Source organism: Salvia miltiorrhiza, chromosome 7 (assembly GCF_028751815.1).
Source record: "Salvia miltiorrhiza cultivar Shanhuang (shh) chromosome 7, IMPLAD_Smil_shh, whole genome shotgun sequence".
In the NCBI taxonomy this organism is placed as follows: domain Eukaryota; kingdom Viridiplantae; phylum Streptophyta; class Magnoliopsida; order Lamiales; family Lamiaceae; genus Salvia; species Salvia miltiorrhiza.
In genome coordinates this window covers 6,310,569-6,336,508 of record NC_080393.1, presented here as the reverse complement: position 1 = coordinate 6,336,508, position 25,940 = coordinate 6,310,569, and the positions used below count along the sequence as shown (strand labels likewise).

Sequence of the window (25,940 nt, the reverse complement as noted above, 5' to 3'; positions counted from 1 at the left end):
CAAAATCGAAACTAACGTGTCAATTTCTTAGATGAAACGACGTAGTTTCTGTTAAAAATTTAAAATAAATTATATTTAATTAAGAATAATTAAAAGTTAAAAATAAATTAACAATCCTAATCTTACACGTCACTACCACCAACCTTCTTCCCCATCCCCCGACGGAGCCCCCAGACGTGTCCTTCCCCAACCTTCGCCGTCGCTTCCCCCGCCACCGCCAACCATGCCTTTCACCGCCACCAGACATCCCCTTCCCCAACTTCCCAGTGCCCCCCATTCTCTCTTCACCGTAGATCTTTCCACAATCTTCCCAGTAGCCACTGTCAAACATCCTCCCCCATCGTCCCAGCAGCTCCCACCACCACAACAAAAGAAATCGAACCCCAATTCAGAGGGAGGTCGATAAATCGAGAAATAGCCAAAACAAAAGAAATGTTAAAAATCGAAGAAAAATTCAAAGGGAGGTCGAGAAATTGAGAATCGAACCCCAATTTTTGGAGAAATCGAACCCCAATTTTTGGAGCGCCAGTTGGTGCGGCGGAGGCGCAGAGTCTGGTGGAGGAGGGCTACGGAGGAGGAGAAGGGATTGCTGGGGGTAGGCGGCATAGGCCGTGGAGGAAGGAGCAGGCGAGAAATGAGATGAAAGATGAGAAGAGGCGTAAGAGAAGGCGACGGATCTGGTGATGGTGATGGGGAAGGGCAATGGAGGAAGAGGTGTGGTGGTGGTGGTGGGGGGAGGGTGGTGGACGTCGCCAACCACCAAAATAATTCCTGCAGAATTATCAAAATATATTAGTATCGTGATAAGCAGGGTCGATCCCACAGAGAGCAGATAAAATCATTCAATTCCCTAAATCTATTAAATTTTGGTGATGCCACCACGCCTTAACTTGGAGAAAATATTAATTAACTAAGAAAAGCAAATTAAATCAAATAAAATAGCTCTTGAAATAAATTAATAGAAAGGTAATTCGGCTCAAATAAATCCACTCTAATTCAACTCTGATCCTCGACGCAATAATTAATTAATCCCTATCAACCAACCAGTTATAGGATACCGTGAAACGCAACGGACGTACCCCAATTCCTACTTACTGTGTCGATAAACAGCTGGAGACGCCAGACCTGCTTATTTCCCTTATTAAAATATAACCTAGCTGGAGACGCCAGACCTAGATTTAATATTCTAATAGCATTAAGATGAAGGAACCCAATTTATACCAATTATCCTAGATACGCTAGTAATAATTAATATACCAATTAACTCCCCCTACGAACACGGTAGTTGTATCACTAATTAGTCCAATTCCAACAATTACGGATTGGCAGGAACTAATTGACTGTAATCCAATTAAACTTAAGTTGATCAGGCTTAAATAAAATCAGAATTATCGTGGAACTTAGGAATTAATCGGAATCAATAGGAATCAATTTTAATACAATTAGGTCTCACAGATCATTAAATTAGAGTTTCATTATTCTCGCCGAATTAAAAGAATTAGCTACTCATGCTTAAATTAAAAACAATCAAAGAAATAAAATAAAACATAATAAATAATAAAAGCAAATTAACGAAAATAATTTTGCAAGAAATTAAATCAACTTGAACCGAATTGAAGAGAATTCGTCTGCCTCCTTGATCAATCCAGCCGCAATTCCAGAATAAGAGAACAAGAAATTAATCTAAACAACTATGAAATCAAGGTGCTAAAAATAAAACTACTGAACCGAAAATTGCATGAAGAGAAAAAGTTGCATGAAAAATATAAAACAAAGTCAACTCCTCTATTAGAAATCAAAAAAATGCGGCTGAGTGTTCAAAAGTGAATGTGTAGAAAAAATATAAAACCTAACTATTATATATATGTCTAACTATGCGTGCGGCCCCCATCAAGAAGTTTAGGAAATAAATCCCTAAAAGGGCGCCGCCTAATCCAACGCATGGGCTTCGGCCTTTAAACAAATAAAGCCTAAAAAATAATTAAAACATGAGTTTTGGGCCTAATTAAATGTATGATAATTAATCTAAGCCCAATCTCTAAACTCTTCCAAAAATCCATGCTAATCTTCATCAATTCTCGACTTTCACCGACATCTTCCATCCACGAGCATCCATCTTCAATCTCTCTAATTCCTGCGCCATACATCACCAACTTGGGTAATATTAAGGAAAAATCAACGGCAAAACGTCACGAAAATAGATAACTAAATCACACACATCAAATCCCCTCACACTTGAATCATACTTGCCCTCAAGTATGAAGTGAAGAAAAGACTCAATAGAGGACATAGCTATCTAGACAAAACTTCCCCCCTCGACACGACACTAAAGACTCCAAAAGAAAAAGGAAGGAACAAACTAACAAGCATACGAAAAAGAAACAAAACAAAGAAACTAAACAACGACAAACTCAACTAAAACAACAACCAAGTAATCATCAAAACACTAGTAACGTAACATACTGCCAAATCGAACCATGCAACTCACAATTAATTCTCAACTCTCAAATCAAGAAAAGGAAATGCCAAACAAGTGTTTTCATTGTCTATCTAGTCCAAATCAAGCAACAACAAGTTCCTCACAAGATTCACTCTTCTCTCAAAGATGTATTTTGGAAATTCACACTCAAGAAGGAAGATTCAATCAGTCGTGATATGTCGTGGTCACATAGTAACTCAAAAAGGACTTTTCTCATTGGTTGTAATGGGGCTAAGGACTATCAATGATGTAGGCAAGATCCTAGGGGTCCTAAGCTCAAACATTGAAGATCAAATATCGTGCATGCTCGAATCAAATCACACCCAAAGAATTCTAACATATGAAGAGCAACTTCCAACTCAACTATGGGCAACAACCATCAAACAACTCAATGCATGTATACTAATTCAATCTTGGTGCAACCTTTATTTTCTCTTTTTTTTTCTTTTTTTCTTTTTTCTTTTTTTTTTTCTTCTTTTTTTCTCTTCTTTTTTTTCTTTTTTATTTTTTTTATTTTTTCTGCACCACTTCATTAAAACAACACAATCATGCAAAGAGTACATCAAAAACAATCTGCCCATCTGTCAACATCCTCCTCTGTTCGGCCAAACAGACCATTCGTCTAGATTCAGAATGTAGTTTTAGCTAGGGTTCTGTTTGGGCAAACACGCATCCTTATGCACATTCCTCCAAAAGCTCAATTAGTATGTAATTCAATTCTAACATGCACAATAGGGCCCAAGAGAAGGTTCACAAAAACAGGCCTTGGCTATATATATATAGTGACTATTAAGAACAAAAAGGTTCAAGGCTTCAAACGAGGTTCACTAGGGGTTAATGTTCAGGTAGGAATTCAAAAGCAGGCCAAAAGGCTACCCTAGTGCCTTCTATCATGCATCACCAATGACTCACAACATATCACAACTTCATGAATAACAAACCACTCAAAAAGAAAATTAGTAGAGAGTGCTCTACTCTAATAAGCTCAATTCTCACTTATATGTGGCTTTTTACTCATTGTTGCTCTTATTTGTCATCCCAAATTTCATCCAACAAAAACACAAAATTTTCAATCTCAAAATCCCAATTCTCAAGTATCAAATCTCAAGTTCATCACATAACTCAACCGGGCAGCATGCTTATCACTAATATTTCAACAACACAAAGCTCAAGACTCACAAAACGACATAAAACAGACTCAACAGAAAATAAATTGAAAGACGCCCCCCTCACACTTAGATTTTGCTTGCCCTCAAGCAAACAAAATAGAGTATAAGCAAAGGAGCAACAAGACACACAACGGAAAGAGAAAGACAAAGACATAAACGAAACAAGACAAGAGACAAAATACGAAACAAGACAAGATAAGGAAGGAAGTCACCGTGTACGCTGCCGCCTCATCTCCTGTCGAATGGTGGCGCTCAAGTTCGCAATGCTCTCCTGTAGGGCTGCCACGTTTTTTTTTTTTTTTTTTTTTTTTTTTTTTTTTTTTTTTTAATATCTGAAACATAACAAAAATAAAAATTGAGGAAGGGAAACTGATAGAAAAACTTAACGAAAATAAAGGAAGAGAAAGGCAAAACAGGAAAATAAAAGAGAAAGAAAATCGGGTTGCCTCCCGATAAGCGCCATTATTTAACGTCGTCGGCTCGACTGTTGATGCAATCAGAATCTCGTCTGAGGTGACAATGGAATTTCTTCCACTGTTGTCATATGAGATGCATCGCAATATGGCTCCAACTTGTGATAGTTGACTACAAACGTCTTTGCCGTAGCCAAACTCTTAATCTCCACTGGTCCGCCTGGCCAAACAGACTGTATCTCAAAAGGACCTATCCATTGCCTTCCAAGCATGAATCGAACCTTTTCACCGACTTCAAATGTTCTCCAGAATCGATGCTTGTGATAAGCTATCGCTATTAGATCTGCATACCCCATGTTGGTATTATAGGCTTCCAAACGGAGCTCTTCCTCACACTTATCTTTTAAGTCGGGTGGTTCCACATTAAAATGCAGAGTTCTATAACGTGGCTTCCGTCTGGGCAAACGAACCGTATGTCCAGAACCTGTGAATTTCGGGTCATCATGAAGAATTTTGTCCTGTTTGGGCAAACAGAACGTATTTCCAGAATCTGCCAATTTCGAGTGAGCATGAAGAGATTTGGTAGATTCTTTGACTTCTTCATTGTTCATCCCACGAGCATCAAGACCAGTTGCTCTTTTGATCAAGGTCGGTTCCAACTTGTCCTGCACAGATTTAGTCTCAAGATGTTCTTGGACAGAAGGGTCAGTAATGTTAGTGGCACAAACAGTTTTAACAACAAGAGGATTTTTCATGGTATCATCAATATTGAAAGTGAACTTCTCTCCATGATAATCCAAACAAATAGTACCACTATAAACATCAATGAGTGCCCTAGTGGTCCTTAAGAAAGGACGGCCTAACAGAACACCAGCTGACTCTTTCGATTGCATACCACTCATCTTCACCACATAAAAGTCAGCAGGATAAACAAAATCATGCACCTTTACAAGAACGTTCTCTAGAAGACCCACAGGATGAACATATGACCCATCAGCTAACTGAATGACCACTCTAGTGTCTACCAATTCTACACCCGACAATCTATTATAAATAGTGAGAGGCATAACATTGATAGACACTCCTAAGTCACACATAGCATGCTCGATCCTAGTATCACCAATGTAAATGGGAAGAGAAAACATACCAGGATCTTTGCACTTGGCTGGTAACTCCTTCTTGAGTGCAGCTGAAACGTTCTCGCCCATCACAATCTTTCCAGTTGCCTTGGACTTTCCAGCTATGAAGTCCTTCACAAATTTCCCAAAGGGAGGAATTTTCAGTGCTTGCAAGAATGGAAGATTCACTTCAAGTTTGCCGAAGATCTTCACAAAATCGATGAGTTCCTCTTCCGGCTTCTTCCTCGCCAATCTTCCTGGAAAAGGGAATGATGTTGCAACATTGGGATCATGTAAGCTCAACGGTTTAGAGACCTTGGTCTGCTCCTCTTCGTTGGATTCAATTGCTGCTCCCTTTCCTTTCTGCTCAACTGTCGGCTCACTGTTCTGTTTGGCCAAACCGGACTATTCTGCATTCTGGATTGCAGAATCCACCTCGGCTCCAGAATTTTCGAATTTTTCCAAGCTGAATTCGACTCCAGAATCCTTGCTCGGACACCCCTTTGAATTCTGGGTTGTGGGCTCACTCAACTCCTTTCCACTCCTCAAAGTAATCATGCTAACGTTCTCCATTGGATTCAATTGGACTTGTGATGGTAATTTACCTTGATAGCCCTTGAGTTGGTTCACGGATGTCGCAAGCTGAGACATCTGACGGGCTAGCCCCTCAATCTGCACCTTTTGCTCGGCTTGGGATTGTTGAAGCTGTTGCACATTATTTTGCAGAAATTGCTGGTTGCCGATCAAATCCGCCATCATCTCCTCAAGCGACTTGCCTTGCTTCTCGGGAGGATGTTGCTGAGCTTGTGGAGCTTGATACCCCGTCCTTTGATGTGGAGGCCGGTAGTTTTGCTGCTGTGGCTGCTGCATCGCTGGCGGCTGCATCGGCTCGGGATCTCTCCATCGGAAATTGGGATGGTTTCTCCATGGAGCATTATGATTGTTCGCGTACTGGTCCCGTTTGGGCAAATGGGGCAGTGGCGCGTCACAGCTGTAAAAATTATGGGAAGAATTCGCTTGAGCTTGATATTCTTCCTCACCCCCTGTGCACTGCAAGCTCGTATGGCCAAAGTTTCCACACGCTCCACATAGTTTTTCCGTCGGTTGTCCAGCGCTCGCCACTTTCTCCACCACAGTGCTTAGCATTCTCTCTATCCTTCCCAATCTCTCTTCGAACTTGTCATCCAAATTTGGGGAGCTTGCTTGCGCAGCTTTCTTAAGCATTTGAATGCGTGGCTCATCATACTCCCTCGTTGCATCCACCAAGTGCTGAATCAATCGTTTGGCTTCACTCACAGTATTCTGGGAAAACCCTCCTCCACTCGATGAATTCACAAGGTTTTTAGTATCCACGGTCATCCCCTGATAGAAGTACTGCAGCAAATCCCCATCCGAAAACTTATGGTTGGGGCAACTGTCCACCAATCTCCTGAATCGAGTCCAGTAGGTGCTCAATGACTCGTCGTACTCCTGCTTCACTCCACTAATTTCTTTCTTCAGCGCATTCGTCTTGGTGGGCGGAAAAAAATGTTCCAAGAATAGCTTTTTCATCTCTGCCCACGTAGTGATAGAATTGGGAGGAAGACTCGCGAACCAAGAGTTCGCCTCTGCTGTCATGGTGAAGGGGAATGCCGCCAATCTAAAGTGCTCCTCCGTAATCCCCGTGGGGCGTTTCTGGACTTTGCAAATCTTGATGAATTCGCTCAAAAAATTGTACGGGTCTTCTCCCTTCTTGCCATAGTATTTCGGGAGAACATTAAGCAGTCCAAGCTTGATCTCAATACCGGTAGCAGCTGCCGGCATCTGAATGGGAGTGGGTGGGTCATCGGCCTCGTGGCTGGAGAGATCACACAATCTAGGATCGTCAGCCATGTCGCTCTCTGTACTTGCAACCGAAATTGAGTCGGTTTCTTCTTCACAGTCTGATTCTGTCTCTGAGTCGTGGTCTGTTTGGGCAAACAGAACCTCTGTAGCAGCAACAGTACTGGGCTTCTCCTCGACGAACTGTTCTGGTCGAACGGGAAGGTCAGACTGCGAATCCAGCAGATCCAGTAGCTTCCTTGCCTTTGCCTCCTTCCTTAGCTTCTTCGCGGTCTTCTCAATTTCACTATCGAAGAGGAGGTTCGGCTGGGACGATCTGCTCATAAACAAAGAAAATAAAAAAAAACAAAAAATAGACAAAGGGAAAATAATTAATTAACACCGCTCCCCGGCAACGGCGCCAATTTGGTGGACGTCGCCAACCACCAAAATAATTCCTGCAGAATTATCAAAATATATTAGTATCGTGATAAGCAGGGTCGATCCCACAGAGAGCAGATAAAATCATTCAATTCCCTAAATCTATTAAATTTTGGTGATGCCACCACGCCTTAACTTGGAGAAAATATTAATTAACTAAGAAAAGCAAATTAAATCAAATAAAATAGCTCTTGAAATAAATTAATAGAAAGGTATTTCGGCTCAAATAAATCCACTCTAATTCAACTCTGATCCTCGACGCAATAATTAATTAATCCCTATCAACCAACCAGTTATAGGATACCGTGAAACGCAACGGACGTACCCCAATTCCTACTTACTGTGTCGATAAACAGCTGGAGACGCCAGACCTGCTTATTTCCCTTATTAAAATATAACCTAGCTGGAGACGCCAGACCTAGATTTAATATTCTAATAGCATTAAGATGAAGGAACCCAATTTATACCAATTATCCTAGATACGCTAGTAATAATTAATATACCAATTAACTCCCCCTACGAACACGGTAGTTGTATCACTAATTAGTCCAATTCCAACAATTACGGATTGGCAGGAACTAATTGACTGTAATCCAATTAAACTTAAGTTGATCAGGCTTAAATAAAATCAGAATTATCGTGGAACTTAGGAATTAATCGGAATCAATAGGAATCAATTTTAATACAATTAGGTCTCACAGATCATTAAATTAGAGTTTCATTATTCTCGCCGAATTAAAAGAATTAGCTACTCATGCTTAAATTAAAAACAATCAAAGAAATAAAATAAAACATAATAAATAATAAAAGCAAATTAACGAAAATAATTTTGCAAGAAATTAAATCAACTTGAACCGAATTGAAGAGAATTCGTCTGCCTCCTTGATCAATCCAGCCGCAATTCCAGAATAAGAGAACAAGAAATTAATCTAAACAACTATGAAATCAAGGTGCTAAAAATAAAACTACTGAACCGAAAATTGCATGAAGAGAAAAAGTTGCATGAAAAATATAAAACAAAGTCAACTCCTCTATTAGAAATCAAAAAAATGCGGCTGAGTGTTCAAAAGTGAATGTGTAGAAAAAATATAAAACCTAACTATTATATATATGTCTAACTATGCGTGCGGCCCCCATCAAGAAGTTTAGGAAATAAATCCCTAAAAGGGCGCCGCCTAATCCAACGCATGGGCTTCGGCCTTTAAACAAATAAAGCCTAAAAAATAATTAAAACATGAGTTTTGGGCCTAATTAAATGTATGATAATTAATCTAAGCCCAATCTCTAAACTCTTCCAAAAATCCATGCTAATCTTCATCAATTCTCGACTTTCACCGACATCTTCCATCCACGAGCATCCATCTTCAATCTCTCTAATTCCTGCGCCATACATCACCAACTTGGGTAATATTAAGGAAAAATCAACGGCAAAACGTCACGAAAATAGATAACTAAATCACACACATCAGAGGGCAGTGAAGGCGGCGACGGAGGGAGCTGGAGAAGATGCGGGGGAGGACGGTGGAGGAAGGCGGCGGATCTGTGATGATGGTGGGGGAAGGCGGTGGAGGAAGAGGTGTGGTGGTGGGGGAGGGCAGATGAGGGAGCTGAAGAAGACGCGGGGGAGGGCGGTGGAGGAAAGGCGGTGGATCTGTGATGGTTAGGGATGTCAATCTAGCCCGATTAACCCGCTATCCGAGAGGGTTAGGGTTGAATATTTTTAACCCGATAAAAGTTACAACCCGATTAGCCCGTAACCGAATGGCCCGGCACCTGATAGGTCGGCCCGACTAACCCGATGGGCTAACCCAAAACCCGAATACGTAATATTAAATATTTAGATATAAAAATAAAAAAATGACAAAATATTATAAAGTCTCATCATTTCACTTTTCTGTATTTTTTAGATACTTTGATTCTATGAATTCAAACTATTGTTGAATATTTTATTATTTTTTCGTTAACAAAGTTGAACATTTTATTGTTACCAACTTATTTTATATGTTATGTAATCTTGATATTTTTTTTTCAATATCTTATATTTTTACATTTCATTCTTGCTATATAATTTATATCTTTGATTTCTATGTATATTTTATACATTATACATTAGATCATTAAAAATGATAAAATATAAATGATTATTTTATCTTTACGCATTTAAGTCGACTAGCCCAAAACCCGAACGTTTAGGGTTAGGGTTGAAAATTTATAACCCGACAAAATCTCCAGCCCGATTAGCCCGCACCCATTTAATCTGAAACCCGATACGGCTGGCCCCCGAAGCTCGGTGGGTTGACCCGATTGACATCCCTAGTGATGGTGGTCAGCGAAGGCGGTGGAGGAAGAGGTGTGGTGGTGGCCGGTGGGGGAGGGCAGCGGAGGGAGCTAGAGAAGACGCGGGGGCAGGTAGTGGAGGAAAGGCAGCGGATCTGTGATGGTGGTCGGGGAAGGCGGTGGAAGAAGAGGTGTGGTGGTGGCCGGTGGGGGAGGGCAGGGGCGGCGAAGGTATCTCTGCTGGGTGGGGGTGTGTGTGTGTGAGAGAGAGAGAGAGAGAGAGAGAAGTGTGTGTGTGTGTGTGTGTGTGTGTGTGTGTGTGTGTGTGTGTGTGTGATTTGGCTATTTTAATTGCCACATCGGCAATTCCTATTGCTTTGTTGGCAATTTCGACTGCCACCTTAGATTTAATTTGGGGAAAATTGTAAATTATGGACAATTAAGAACAAATTAAAAATTGATGTATTTGAAAGTCAAATTTTAGGGTCATGGTATAAACCAAAAAATGGAAATTCCTCATGGATTTAACGGCTATTAACCCTTTAAAATTTGATTTAATATCTTAGTCAAAATAAATTAAACTAATGTATTAATATACTAACACTTTCAATTATACTTCCAATTTTAAAAAATATTGAGAAATATATATATAAAGTGTAAAAATTGATGAAGAGTAAAATATGCATATATCCGGAACGCAACAAAGGTCAAGGGGCAGAGCTGGAGTCGAAAAGAGTAGAATCATCTCAAATAATGCTCTTTGAAGAGCGGTCACCCAGTGAAAACATATGCGGACTTTCAACGATGTTTCTGCTAAGAAGGCGAGCAGCACTTATGCACTTCTGCGCTGCTGGGGGCGGCAGCGCTGCGCAGTAGACAAAATCCGACAGATCACTGACACATCTGGTGGTCATTAATGCAAAGCCTTCTCTTTAGCTAACCTAGTGGTTGTACGAAAAGGTGAAATGACCTCTTTGTCCTCCATGTATATCTCTATAAATAGGAATCTCACCTCTCATTGTAAGGTTACACAACATGAAATACAACACCTCTTCTCTCTTTTTTAACATCTTTGTTTAAAACTACCGACGATCATCACTAACAGGTGAAATATCCTATTCTTAACCCTACAACACGATTAATGAACTCATCAAAAATGAACTCACCAAGTTGATTTGTTAGATACCAATGAGGCTTAGCTCAAGTGACAAAGCTGAGGCACCCAAAGACTTTCCTTTGTGAGAGGTGTTGGGTTCAATCCGACCTGCGTGCTATTAATTTTTACACTTTTGTGTGGATAGTGGTCCTCGCCTATGTGCAAGTAGTTTTTTCACCTTTGTGTGGTGTAGAAGTCCCGCCTGCGTGCATGTTGCTTATTTGATTACCTCTTGTAATTCTTTTAAAAAAAATTGATTTGTTAGATAATTAATAAATTATTTGTGAGATAATTTTTTTTATAAATTTTGTGTGTAAATGAGGTAAAAATATAAAAACTCATTTAAAATATAAACTATAAATAATTTTCAATTCTTAACAATATTAGGATATTGATATTTTAGACCAAGTTTATCGGTGAAAAAAAATCAACCTAGTCGCATGTCATCTAGATAAAGGAAAAAAAAAACAATTGATAGTCTCCAACCAAACATGGTCGACCATGTTAAAATATAGACCAGGTTCCGTCTCTCTCTCCTCAAAAATGGATGAATGGTGTCATGACGCTTGGTGTCCCCTTGGGGACATATTATAGTAAAATTCTAAAGTCGGAGTTATATTTGATTTTCGAATGAAATATTTAAAATCTTAGTTATTTCTTTTACTTAAGTTAATTTTACTTGATTCATATCTCATAAATTTCATAAATTGATATTGAATGAATTCTATTATTGACAATAAAAATATTCAATCATATAAATTAAACGCTTTTCGTTTGGACTTATACAATAAAAGGTAAGGAAAATAGACGTTCAAAATATTGATATCAAAAATAATTTTCATCCCATTTTTATAAATTCGATGAAAAGGATTGAATATATATAAATATATATATATATATATATATATAATATAATATAATTAACTCGGAAAAAATATAATTATTTCAACGTTATTTTATTATATATTTTTTAAAAAAACAATTTTTACCGCAGAAAACTACCTTAATGGTTAATGAGTGCAAAAGGATAGCCGTTGGCCTAATTCCGCTTGACGGCATTTCTGAAGCTGCTTCTTCGTTTACTCCGCCAAACACTCCCTTATTTTGATGCATGCGCTTCTCCTCCACCACAACCACCGTTTCCCACTTCATCTCATTCGCTACACTCCTTCCTCAGCATTTTCCTCTCGCTCCGCCGCTATGAGTTCCGCAGTCACGCTCCCCTCGATTTCTCTCTCCAAATCCGCTTTCGGCGACCCCGATTCCTTCAGGAGCTCCGTCTCTCTGGGGTTCAGAAATGAGATTCGGACGGTTTCACGGTTGAATTTGGAGAAATCTAGGGTTTTCATGAGCGTCGCCGTCGGATCACAAACGGCGGTCGTTGATGACGCGCTGTTTAAGGACTACAAGCCTTCTACTGCTTTCCTCTTCCCGGGTCAGGTCAGTGTCTGATTTGAGCTTTTGTAGTTTGGTATTAGGTATGCCGTTTACAGCTTTGATTCGCCGATTGGATTGAGGATTAGTACTTCAATTGTAGCACCATTATTGCAACGATGAACTGCAGAAAAGTGTTTCTTGAGCTCCATTAAGTTTAATTTTTGCAGTTGATACAGCTTAATGTTGATGATCAAGTTGCTTGTATTTATTTTCAACAATTATTTTGTTGAAACGAAGTTCTTTTGTATTTTTCAACAATTATTGGCTTCTAAATCGCATATTTTCAGGTCTTGTGTTTTGAAAAATGGCGTTAATTTGTTGAAGGTTTTAATACTTCTAACAATGTATTCTGTATTTTGGCGGTCTCAAACTTTACTGATTGTTAAATTGGTTCCATTGGAAATCATATGCAGTGAACTTTTTACTGGTATACTAAAATGATCTGATATGTTTATTGATCTCTGATCTACGATAGAAACCAAAAGGGACCTAATTAAGTTCAGCTATACTTATAGATGTGTAGAGCTGAAAACTGTCATTGTTTTGTAAGGACACTTTTAGGATATTTCTTCTTATGCATCTCTTGATGCTTCATTGAAAATATATGTTGGCTGTTGTAGTCATATTTGTGTTATTTATCGTTTCTGTACTTCTTTGAAGGGTGCACAAGCTGTTGGAATGGGAGTGGAGGCTCAAAAGGTGCCTGCTGCAGCTGAATTGTACAAGAGAGCTAATGATATTTTAGGGTAGGTTCAATGGGGTCATTTTTTGCTTTTCCAAATATTGTCCATGCTCTACTTTTCCCTCTAAATTGGCAACAGTAATCTGCTGTCGAACTTTGACATTTTTATGTTGCAGAAATTGATATTAGTCAAATATGTGAAATAATTAAAGAAGTTAAAACTTAAACATGTTCCCACATAGTGCTCCCTCAAAATGTGTTAACGTTTGCTACATTACCTATCTTTGAGCGTCCAATTGTCTGTTAGCAGCGGCTATTCTTGACAATGTTGAAATATGACGGTGTGAGAGATTTAGGTGTTGGTAATGGTTTTATCATGACATGAGGAGATCGCTTGGGATTGTCCAGCTTATGACTGTGGCATGTTCAGATGATGGGTTCAATTGTGGTTTTACTTCTAATATATTACCATTCGAACTGGTTTTGTGGATATTTTTGGCTTTTCTCTCTAAAATTAGAAGTTCAATATCTTACACCATTTCCTTTTAATTGAATCAAGATTCGACCTTTTGGATATTTGCATTAGTGGGCCAAAAGAGAAGCTTGATTCCACTGTCCTAAGCCAGGTATACTGTCATTTCATGAGTTGTGACGTATTTCTCATTACATAATTCTGAAGTCAGAATTTGTTACTAAAGGAAGATGTGTCACTATTTCACATGACACATAATTTTGAAATACCATTCTTATCAAAGTTATATAATTGCATTTGTGAATTGTATATAAGTCTTGAAAGAGCATATACGGTAAAGACACTTTCTTGGTATGATCCAGGACAATAGTGCTTCATCAGTAGACACACATAATCATATTTCAAACATACATTCTCAATATACATTTCTAATTCGAAGGACACATATTCTTGTTGAAAAAAGGTATTTATGAACTTATATATTTCCTGAATCAATTTTCCAGCCAGCTATCTATGTTACAAGTTTAGCTGCAGTTGAGGTGCTTCGAGCTCGTGATGGAGGTCAGCAAATAATTGACTCTGTCGATGTAACATGTGGTCTAAGCTTAGGAGAATACACAGCCCTTGCATTTGCTGGAGCATTCAGGTATACTGCCAAGTGCCAACTGAGTCAGGTGTTTTGTTTAGATAGCATTATTGAAATCGTTACAGTGGGCATAATTTCATACATTCATATGCATGCTGCTTGCCTGCGTCAAGTAAATCTCATCTCTGATGATCTTCATTTTGTTGGTCCAGCTTTGAGGATGGGCTTAAGCTAGTCAAGTTAAGGGGTGAGGCAATGCAGGTACATGCACATTCAGCTCAATGATAGTTATGTGAATTATCGGCATGTCTACTTAATAGTATTAAACTTATTCTCTTTCTACCACCAGGATGCCGCTGATGCTGCTCAAAGTGCCATGGTTAGTGTTATTGGACTAGACTCTGATAAAGTGCAGACGCTCTGTGATGCTGCGAATGAAGATGTAGATGAAGCAGATAAAGTTCAAATTGCAAATTTCTTGTGCACTGTAAGTTTGTTTATACTGGATTCCATATTTGACTAGGGTGGCAGGTCAGATTCGGGTAGTATTTCACACTCTGCGTCTGCATCCCCACTCCAGACAGAGGAGGGTATGGTATTGTTGCCAAATGCGGAAATGGGATGTTTTAAGTGTATTAACATGTATTCACTATAATTTTATTGGGTAAATGGCTCACGGTGGGTGTGGATAGGAAGGATACCCTCTATCGCCATTCCCTTTTATCCCCATTTATTTAATTGGGCCAAAAGAGTTTCTACATGCCCTCCATTCTGGTTGCCGTACTCATACAAACTATTTGTTCTCTCATAGGGAAACTATGCTGTCTCCGGAGGCGTTAAAGGAATTGAAGCAGTTGAAGCAAAGGCGAAAGCATTTAAAGCTCGAATGACAGTAATCCCCTCCTCCTCTTGGCATTGCTCTTCGTCATTTTGTGTATCATATTTTTGATCTCAAATATGAACTTAGGTCCGGTTAGCTGTAGCTGGAGCTTTCCATACTGGTTTCATGGAGCCTGCTGTATCAAGATTGGAAGCTGCTTTGGCATCAACAGTAATCAGAAAACCCAGAATACCAGTCATATCCAACGTTGATGCAGAACCACATGCGGACCCAGAAACGATCAAGAAAATACTTGCTCGCCAGGTAAACATCAGTTTCCATTAATCCTCTTTAGGAACCAGATTACATCCTGTTCAGGACCAAGATTACATCCAATCATTCACGTACAATCTCAGGTGACTTCACCAGTCCAATGGGAGACAACCGTGAAGACCTTATTGAGCAGAGGATTGAAAAAGGGCTATGAATTAGGACCTGGGAAGGTAGAATCCGCGAACTTGGTTTTCTAGGTCTTGAGAAACGTATCACGAATTTGGTTTTCCTATATACTGAGCCAATCTTGTTCGATGTTTTAGGTCATAGCTGGCATTGTGAAAAGGATGGATAGAGGTGCTGACATTGAGAATATTGGTGCCTAAAACTTAATCCCAAGCTGCTTCTTCAAGCCTTTCAGACAATGCTTTGTCAAAATCTCTCCCCGTGGACAAACGGGACGATTTTGAGCTTACAAGAGTTTGAAGATCGTCGTGTCGTTGTTTAGGGTTATCGCCAGTAACAGATCACTCAGATTTATCTATAGTTTCAATTTTTAGCCCCAATCAAAACCAGAGCAGAAGGAATCAATAAATGGTAGTAATATTAACAAATTCATGCGACAATATTGTGAGCTTGATATACTATTAGGCTTAAATTTTTTGTTTTTACTGAATTGGAAGAATAGCTTGTTACATTTTTGAAGGCACGCACATCCTTTCCTTTCTACCTAAAAAAGATGAATAAGATGAGAACTCCCACGATCATATAACTTTTTATAACTGCAACCGATCACGAATTCTACATTGGAATATTCTGAAGTCTTAACAAGGCATTTCATCAAATAGCAATCGGTAAAAATCCATCAAACTCATACAATATCTTGTAAATCCACAACAAACATTCAGTGCCTTCAAAATCAGTGATCAAATGGTGCAGAAGTGGCGGAGGACGGCGGCCGCAACCTCCGTAGCCGATCGATCCACTGATCTTCGGGGATCTGACCCGTCCAGTCCGGAGCGCCGCCGCCGAACGAGATCCGACGCATCGCGTCCATCACCCTGCCGGAGTTCTCCGCCGTCAGAGGAGCGTTCCGCCGCGCCTCGTCCTCTCTGAAAGCTCGCTCTATCGCCCTCTCCGATTCGGTGGCCTCCTCGACCTCCTTCTCCACATCTTCATCGGCGTCCTCATCGCTTATTATATCAAGCGATGATACTCCGTTCTCCACCCAGCCATTCGGTTGTTGATGGAAAGTAGAGTTGGGATCTTGATCGGAGAAATCTCCTCCGCCGCCGTCGTCTGAGTCTTCGCCGCCGTTGTGGTCGACGGAGGAAATCGGCTGGTAGTAGTCGGTTGAGTCGTCGGGATTGGAGTCCGAATCGCTTCCACAGATGCCGTTATCCTCCTGCAAGGTAGCTGATGCATTCATTGTTGCAGCGCCACCACCAAAACCCCAAATTCACACTACGCAAAAAGGGCTATACTAGTACTATATATATTTCTTTTTATAGAAAAAAAAGCTATTCATATTTTTTTTTTTTTATCAAAAAGAACAATGTCTATACTAAAATAATACCGATGATAATGTAGTGTTGTAAATATATCTATAAGATATATCTTATGTGTGTTACAAGAAATCTCCCTAAAATCCTAGCTTCCTACTTGTATAAATAAAGGTCTTTGGCCCTCATATTGAATACGCTCATTACATATTCTCTTCTCTTTTCTCTCGTTTCTCTCTAGTTTATAATACGTTATCAGCACGATAGTTCTAATTCTCTCATCATCTCCCTTCGATCGTAAAAGGTAATTTTATTTTAATCTTTGTATCGATTTTATGTGAATCATATAAGAGTATAGCTAATTAAATAACTTCATCTTTATTTGATTTCACGAAATTCATACATTTATATTTGATTCAAAAAGTTTGATTTTTCGATCTGTATAATATTTGTATAACAATTTTTTTTATGAAAATCACGCATCAATCCATGTGTAGACAATTAAATTGTCGTCGAATTAAATCATGCCACGTGTAAATTCATGAATTAAATATTCAATTATATTTTCTATTTTATTAAATGGGATTTTATTCCTAAATTAAATAGATATATAATTAATATTTAATATAAATGAATTAATGGGCTCATGGACACCTAAAGCCCTAAGGCCCATGCATGAAGGCCCAAAGCCCATAAAGTCCACGAAGCCCATCTCTAAAATCTATAAATAGAGGTGTTGGGGTGCTCATTACAACAACGTGAAGGAGTAGAAGATCGAAGAGCACAAAGAATTCTCTCTAGTATCACAAGTAGAAGAGGCGGAGAATTGGAGAGTTCAAGTATTCTTCCAAGTATTCAAGTATCTTGAAGAATTCTATCTAGCATTCAAGTCTCCTTCGAATCTTCAAGTATTTGAGCATTCAAATCTTCAAGTATCCTTCGAATCTTCAAGTATTTGAGCATTCAAAATCTTCAAGTATTCAATTATCTTCAAATCTTCAAGTATTTCTTCAAATCTTCAAGTGATCAAGGCGTTCTTACAAATTCCAAGAACGATCTTCCTCAAATCAAATCAACCAAATCCCAAAGCTTCAAGGCGTTCTTACAAATTCCAAGAACGATCTTCCTCAAATCAAATCAACCAAGTCCCAAAGCTTCAAGGCGTTCTTACAAATTCTAAGGACGTTCTTCAAATCAAATCAAATCAAGTTCGAAAGCTTCAAGGCGTTCTTACAAAATTCTAAGGACGTTCTTCTCAAATCAAATCAAGTTCAACGTTCAATCCAAAATCACGACTTAAGTCCCTTGGATTGGCGTCATCAAATCAAGTATTTCAATAACCTTCGAGCTTGTTCAAGAATCAAATGGAAGAGAAGAATCAGAGGATTAACTAGAGATTGCAACTCGCATAAATCTATCTTCAAATCTATCAAATTATCTTTGTAACGCGTTTTTGTATTTTATCAAATTGAAATATAAAAATTTGTGTTTACAAATTTTGGCACGCCCGGTGGGACATCTCTACCTCTCATCTCTACTCTTCACCAAAAATCTTGAACTATGTCTACTCAATCAAATGCAGCTGCTCCAGCTTCATCCAAAGCTTCTTCGGCAAACGTTGGTATGATCACGCGAAGCAAATCGAAATCATTGCAAGGAGTGTCCAAGCCGATCTTTCATCTTCCATCTATCCATGAAGAAGATGACAACTTTGAGAGAAGCTTCACATTCCCCACTGAAAATTATCAACTCCATGCAAGTGTCATGATGACAAACACTTCCACCATGGAGGAACAACTCTTGAACTTGACAAAGATGGTTGAATCTCTAACCAAGCACATCCAAGAGCAAGATGCCCAGATTGCAAAGCTCAAAGGAGAAAAAGGAGATTCAAGCCACGCCAACAACGATAAGGAAGGCGAAGAAAGCGAAGAAGATGGAGAGAATAACGATGAAGAAATCTCCAAAGACAAGCCAAAGAGTGATGGAAAAAGGCCTTCAGGAAATGATACTCTCTTCTCGTCTGGTGGCCTCATTCCCATCGACCAACTCAAAGAGTTCATCGAAGCAACAATGAAGAATAACTCCGGTGGAAGCTCCAAATCATCGTTGACTTACTCCAAGCCATATACTCGGCGAATTGACAATATGAGGATGCCTCTTGGCTATCAACCACCAAAATTTCAACAGTTTGATGGCAAAGGAAATCCAAGACAACATGTGGCTCACTTCATTGAGACGTGCAACAATGCTGGTACTTATGGAGATCACCTAGCTAAGCAGTTTGTTCGCTCATTGAAGGGAAATGCTTTTGATTGGTACACCGACTTGGAGCCAAACTCAATTGACAGCTGGGAGCAATTGGAGCATGAATTTCTCAACCGTTTCTACAGCACTAGAAGAACTGTTAGCATGGTGGAGCTCACAAGTTCACGTCAATTCAAAGAAGAGCCAGTCATTGACTACATCAACCGATGGAGAAACCTTTGTCTCAACTGCAAGGATCGATTGTCTGAATCATCTGCTATTGAAATGTGTATCCAGGGAATGCATTGGGGATTGCAATATATTCTGCGAGGAATCCAGCCAAAAACATTCGAGGAACTGGCCACTAGAGCTCATGATATGGAGTTGAGCATGATGGCAAGCGGGATCGAAGGACCACCCATCCGAGAACCTCGCAAATTCAAGCCAGAATTCAAGAAAGGAAGCAAATCATCTGATGAAGCACCAAATAAGGAGTCTATGGCGATTAAGGCAACTTCGGTGAAATTCTTAAAGAGAGAAGCTGGACAAGAAGGCAACCAGAACACTCTACGAGACAATCAGAACTCTTCCCGGGACTTGGGGCAAAGAAGACCTACCTTGAAAGAAATGCAACAAAAACAATATCCATTCTTAGACTCTGATGTTTCAGGAATTTTTGATGACCTACTCAAAGAAAAGCTTATCGAGTTACCAGAAATAAAGCGACCAAATGAAGCAGGGAGGACAGACGATCCAAGTTACTGCAAATACCATCGTCTGGTTGGGCACCCCATACATGATTGCTTCATCTTCAAAGACAGGGTCATGCGGTTAGCTCGAGAAGGGAAAATATCTCTTGAAGAAGACGCTACTGCTGTAAATATGGTGTCCACCGACTTGAATGACATAATAGAAGGCATTGGAACTCTGTATGATACATCCAACCAAGTAGATGAAGAACCTGAGCTAAATATGGATGAAGACGATGATGCATTGGCAATCACATTCTCCAATGAAGACTTGCAGCTTGGATCTGAACCTCATAACAGGCCATTGTTCGTGAGTTGTTATGCACAGGAGCAGAAGGTCAATCGAATTCTCATTGATGGAGGCTCGGCGGTCAATATTTTGCCACTAAGGACTTTGAAGCAATTGGGAATCCAAGTAGATGAGCTGTCAAACAGTCGATTGATGATCTAAGGTTTCAATCATGAAGGGCAAAGAGCTCTTGGAACTATAAAGTTGCGATTGCTGATGCAGGACATGGACTCCACGGCGTTGCTTCATGTGATTGATGCAAGGACATCCTACAACATGCTTCTAGGGCGACCGTGGCTTCATGAAAACGGTGTCATTCCTTCTACATTGCATCAATGCTTCAAGTATTATCAAAATGGCGTCGTGAGAAAAGTGGTTGGTGATCAAAAGCCGTTTACGGAAGCAGAGTCACATTTTGCTGATGCTAAGTTCTATTCGGAAAGAACCAAAGTCTCAATGGTGAAAGATGATACATCACATGACGAGTCGGGATCTTGCCAAGAGAAAAAGAAAAAAGAATCTTTTCTTAAGATGGAAGGATTCACCATGCCTTTAACGAAGATTGATGCCAAGAAGCCAATTCTCCAACCATTTGAAGGGTTTGTCCGACCAAAGCGAAGATGCACCACAGAACATGGAGATCTCTCAGACAAAGAACTCTCAAAACACTTTGGTCCGAAGGCATACAAACTCCTTGTGAATGCTGGATACAATCCCCAAGAAAGCTCCACGTCAAAGTCTCATGTGAGAAAAACTACTAATACAAGCCAAAATCCCAAGGCAGGCTTGGGATACATGGTGCAAAGCCCCATTCGTATTGCCATCAAGAGAGCCACTGCTAACTATGCTAGCACCAAGCAAATCCCGAAATCTTCAAGCAATCGGAGAACCCAAAGGGTTTCTGTTTTCAAAAGATTGGATGAAAGAAAAGCTCAACGAATATCTGTCTTTAAAAGGCTTGGCAAAGGCAAGTCATGGAAAAAGGACGTGACAAAAAGGGCCAATGAATTGGACATAACAGAAAAGCTAAGGAGCTCGATTCCTTCTCGTATGAAGAGGTGTACCACTTTGCTCATATCATGTGGAAAAGAATTGAAGGCCAAAATGAAGACAACCATCTTCACACGAGATGCCATAGATCAAGAAGATAGAGAAAGTGTGGCTTCCTCTTACTACACTACTAATAGTGCTAGTAATCCAGTTCCTCTTCCTCATACTACTCAAAGTCAAGTGCGCCGTGAAATTGTAAGTCTCGTTAGAAGTGGCGTTATCACAACAAGCGTTGCAGAGAATATAGCCTTCATACGCCAGAGAAATAAAAGCATAAAGACGTGTTTTGATTGCAAAGATCCTCGCCAAAAAGATGAAGACGTTGTCACAGCAAACCATATCACTTCCTGCGAGAAAATGGTCGTTGGAGAAGAGAATTCGCACTTGAGCCCCAAAGAACTGGAAACTCTGGATGAAAAGAGACTAGAAGTCCAGCAAAAATCGGAATACTATCAAGCTCTTCCTTCAAGATCCTTCAACAAAGCAGTGCGAGCGCCCTCTTTTCAAATTGGAGACATGGCCCTCGCTGCAAGGAGGCCAATTGTTATCACTCTCAAAGGAAAGTTCTTGAAGTACTACTATCCTTGAAGGGTGGTAGAAGTTGAAGCATGTACATATGTATATAGTTCAAAAAAAAAAAAAGCAAAAAAAATAGAAAAGCAGAAAAGCAAAAAAAAAAAAAAATAGAAAAACAGAAAAGCCAAAAAGATGAGTCAGATGAAAAACCAGAAATGGAGAAAAGCAAACAAAATGGAGTGTATGAAGACAGCTCCTTGACGCACGAGCCTAAACTGCATGTTACTCCTGGCCCGCATGAGTATAAACTGTGCACGGCACCCAATCTCAAACACTTGTTGATCCTATGAACTACGTTTTGACTTGATCCCTTTCAAAAGGGTACGTAGGCAGCTTAGATAATTTCTAGGTTCAGTCATGAATTGTGTTTGACTCTTTTCAATTTATATCATCAAAGTTATGATTTAAGTTGATTATGTGAAGCCGAATATGTCTCAAATTGGGAAGAAAATCAAGCCATCAAAAGAAGCACAAGCATTTGGAGAAGATGTCAAAATATCCATCACAAACCAAATAAGAATCATCAAGAGAGAAATTATAGAAACTGCGGTTTGCACCAATACTAAGCAAATGGGTCTTGATCCTCCAAAGCTCTCTGAGCAGAGATCAAAAGTGACTCTGAAGTCTTCAAAATTCCTCAGCATTTCCTCATCAATAAGTGCAGCTTTATGTTTGTCAAACTCTCTTTTGGATTCTTGGATTGCACCTCAGACGGTATGAAAGGAGGCACTATCTTGCTTGAAGAACAACGTCATCTCCATCTCCCACATCTCTATCATAGCAAGCTCTTCTTTGATCAAAGCAATTCTGACGATGGCTTCATTCTCCTTGGCTTAAGCATCAAGAAGAGAAGACTCAATCTTCTCGAGTCGCTGTACAGAATTCTCCCAACTTCGTGAGATGCCAAACATAACAACCTCACTCAAACCAGACTCGAACAATCCCAGGTCCGAGCGCACCCAAGACCTGTCAAAGAATTGAGTCATCTGGCGTTGAGGTCAGCTATGCATCGCCAACTTCACTTCTCTCCAAGCTAAAGTTGAAACTATTTGTGGAGTGGAAATACACGTTCACACCATTGAGTCACCTGGCCTGCTTAGATGCACGCAAATAAAAGATGTAACCAGCAGTCTTCAAATGGTGTACTCACAATGGCCCAGATCCGAGCGCACCCGAAATCTGATTAAAAGCCAATTGAGCCACCTGAAGTGCAAAGTAAGCATCACTCAAGAAAGGTGTTGGAAGGAAACGGGTGGACTGCTACCAAACTTTTGGATGAATTCTTCAGGCATGGTCTTCAGTCGAGTTGGTGGCGTGTCAAGACTAAAAAATGATAAGAGATTCAGAACTTTGCAAATATCCAAAACATCTCGTTTGGGGCAAAATCTGTCATGGTGTTGGTTAATGAGACTACGCAAATCTTGAACATAACCCTTCAAGCTTTCATCGAGGCCAAAAAAAAAATCAGATTTGAGAATTTACTTGCTTGCATCAAAGTAAAAAAAAAAAAAAATGTGAATGGTAATAAATTGGAAGAAACACAGTGGCTCTCGTCTAGCTGATTGATTCAAAAATTTGGGCCTAATTGTTTTTTGTGCTTCACTTATAGAAATGGATTTGATGTCTAAAGTAACTTAAAAATTGGGCCTGAACTATGAATAGAAGGTTGACAAAATGGGCCCACTGAGGGATTAGACTCTTTTCTCTCTGCACCTCTCAAAACATACGGCAAATTCTTCTTCCTTTCAAATATCGCCGCCTGCCTCAGACTTTAGCCGGATTACGCCTCTCCACCATCGCAGATGCCGGAGATCCCACCGTCCAGCCAATCGTTCTGGAGAAGAACTGGCCATGGCGGCGCATCCTATCATGGAAGTATTGAAGCCCCTCGTAGATGCAATTCTCCCACTCAAAAATAAAATCACCGCCGCTACTGCCTTGGCTAACCGCCGCGCAGACGCCTTGGTTCACTGTTGGTGCTGGAGTATTCATGTCGCCTCTGCCCAAACCCGCCGCTGACCACCTTTGTCGACAGCAAGAGTTTCAGCAGCAGCGCTGCTCTCTTCCGCTCAACAACCTCTCCAAAACGAAATCGCCAACTCTGAAAATGGTGAGGCGAACACCGTCATCGGCTCCGGAGTCTCCACGTTAAACCGTCGCCATCAACTGCAAGACCTTACGTTGCCGCAGCTGCTGCCTCGGTTAAACGCTGCATCGACCCTTGGCTCACCATCAGTGCTAGAGTATTCAGGCCGCCGCGCCATTACTCGATGCTGCTGCTTTGAAATCAATAAGGACTACCGTTTAAACACCATCTCTTTCTCTCTCTGGAAGTCGCCGCTTCGTGTAGCCATCGCCACCGAACTTTGCCACGTCTCGCCGGAGAATATGTCGCAAAAAAGGGCAGCAATAAGGAGCCACTCACACCGCCGTTTCTCTCCATGCTCGACGCGATCAAAGAACTTCCTCACCGAGGACAACCCCAACTCAACCTCCATTTGCTGCACAACCTTCCCCGCAGCAGCTAATAACAACTCGTCTCTCCTCGCGCTGAAAAGGAAACACCCATACATAGAAGTACAACACATCGCCGCTGAATCATGGAACCTATTCGCCAGTGTTGTTGCTCTGAAATTGGTGAAGCCGATGTTTCGAATCTCCATGAATAGATGGCCACCGCCTTCTCTTTCTCTCGCACATAGATAAAAAAAATTGTGTCCAAATTTGAAGCAGAGCTTGACAAAATTGGTTGTGGCTGCACTCGACGCCGCCGTGGCTTGTGAAGACCCGTTCTGCCTCAAAGCCTTTCCGATGACAAGCGCTCCTCACTGCTCACAAATACTACTGTCGGCTGCCGGAACTTCTGCTTCAATACGAAATGAAGCTCGACGAAATCAGCCGCCTCTGAATTGAAGGCGTTGCTCGCAAACACTCGTTCCGCCTTAGACAATAACGTCATCGCGTCCAGACCCGATCTTCTCCATCCCTCCACCAAACAGAAGATCGAAGACAAACAAAAATGAGAGCTTTGAAGTCAAATCTAATATAACAAAGTACGTGGATTCTTCGAAAACTGAACTGAAATGTACCAAGCTAAATGCATTTGTTCAAGTTGAGATCAAAACCAAGTCATTTTGAGAACGGTGAAAGAAACAAGTAGACGAGCATGAACAAGCAAGATGTCTAAGAAGTAATATTATAAAGAAAAAGCAAAGAGCTCGCTGCTAAATTAGAGGAAACTCAAAAGAAGAAAGGTGGTGCCAAAATGAAAAGTGCTTTAACTGACTACATCTAAGCATGGGGCAGTACACAACATACCTTTGCTAAAGCTAGTCGAGGACAGCAACGACACGAAGGGAACGAAACTATGGCGCTGTCAAATTCCTTGCCGGAGCTCCGCTACAGCCAAGCAATCCCTCGGCTCATAGGAGAATGGAGCATTCTGACAGCCGCACCCTCGCGCCAAGTGGTTCCTGAAATCTGGTGAGAAGTCGTCTCCATCACTCTAAAATGCCGTCGCCGTTGAACGCCTTTGTCGACAGCAAGAGCTTCAGTAGATGGTTCCTCATTCTCCGACGAGGTCGACGCCTCAACGATTGGCACCATCGCCATTGACTCGCTCCTTCCATCTCTAACTGTAATCTCGATAGGAACCAAGCTGCTAGTGATCCATCGACAAGAATACACAGATGAAGCAAAATACTCTATTACAGCAGCCAAAGACAGAAGCTCGTAATGAAATATAAATGGTAAAAAGGGATAAACCTCGACGTAGCATGGTTTCTTCGTCGTTGATAAAGCTCTTTCTCCGCTCGAAAACTTACGACTTCTCCACCGGCGCTCAGCGAAATCGGCAACAAGCCAAGTTCTTGTCCTCCGACCACCTTCAACCCTCCGTCGGCACTCCGCGAGAACTAGAAGCAAGCCGAGCTTTGTTTTGAGAACTATAGCTATAGCTATCAAAAGATACTACAGCTATCAAATGAAAACTCCTAGAACAAACTACTGTAGGCAGCCGAGAAAGAGGAAGCTGCGTTTGTTTTGAGATGCAATACATAGGGAGGGTCTACTCTATTTATAGAAAAAAAAAAGGAAGAAGCAGAAGCAAAACCAGAAGAAAAGAAAGAAATAAAAAAGGGAAGAAGAAAAGAAATCCTAGCCGCTAGTGTGTACGAAGAAAAGGTGGAATTCCAGCTCTTCTTTGCAATTTTCAGTGGGCTATGAACAACCCTTCAAAGCAGGCTGTCAAAGTTTCAAAAGGACTGCCTTTATTGTTGCAAGGACTTTTGTTTTCAGATTATTAAAGTGGATGGGGTTGGCTACGGTTAAAGGATAATAGCTGAAACCTTGCACAAAATAGGTTGAGTTGCATTTAATGCACTGAAAGATACACAACAAAAAGGA

General features: G+C 40.5%; 2 protein-coding genes across 2 annotated transcripts; one reads left to right on the top strand and one right to left on the bottom strand.

Moving 5' to 3' along the window:
• Positions 1-11,873: 11,873 nt before the first annotated feature.
• On the top strand, positions 11,874-15,820 carry LOC130992057 (uncharacterized). The gene is made up of 10 exons (XM_057916526.1): positions 11,874-12,293; positions 12,951-13,036; positions 13,532-13,598; positions 13,948-14,090; positions 14,243-14,291; positions 14,380-14,517; positions 14,842-14,922; positions 14,998-15,174; positions 15,267-15,353; positions 15,447-15,820. Exons 1-10 carry the CDS (start codon positions 11,961-11,963, stop codon positions 15,507-15,509), a joined length of 1,224 nt encoding a protein of 407 aa, XP_057772509.1. The 5' UTR covers positions 11,874-11,960; the 3' UTR covers positions 15,510-15,820.
• Positions 15,821-16,042: 222 nt separating this feature from the next.
• On the bottom strand, positions 16,043-16,552 carry LOC130993758 (uncharacterized). The gene has a single exon (XM_057918795.1). It carries the CDS (start codon positions 16,550-16,552, stop codon positions 16,043-16,045), a length of 510 nt encoding a protein of 169 aa, XP_057774778.1.
• Positions 16,553-25,940: the final 9,388 nt, after the last annotated feature.

Bases quoted from the DNA above. Each gene is read 5' to 3' on its own strand.
- LOC130993758 (XM_057918795.1), bottom strand. From the start codon at position 16,552: ATGAATGCATCAGCTACCTTGCAGGAGGATAACGGCATCTGTGGAAGC.
- LOC130992057 (XM_057916526.1), top strand. From the start codon at position 11,961: ATGCATGCGCTTCTCCTCCACCACAACCACCGTTTCCCACTTCATCTC. The intron at 14,091-14,242 runs GTATACTGCCAA...TTGTTGGTCCAG, and splicing joins GCATTTGCTGGAGCATTCAG to CTTTGAGGATGGGCTTAAGC. The intron at 14,518-14,841 runs GTAAGTTTGTTT...GTTCTCTCATAG, and splicing joins TTGCAAATTTCTTGTGCACT to GGAAACTATGCTGTCTCCGG.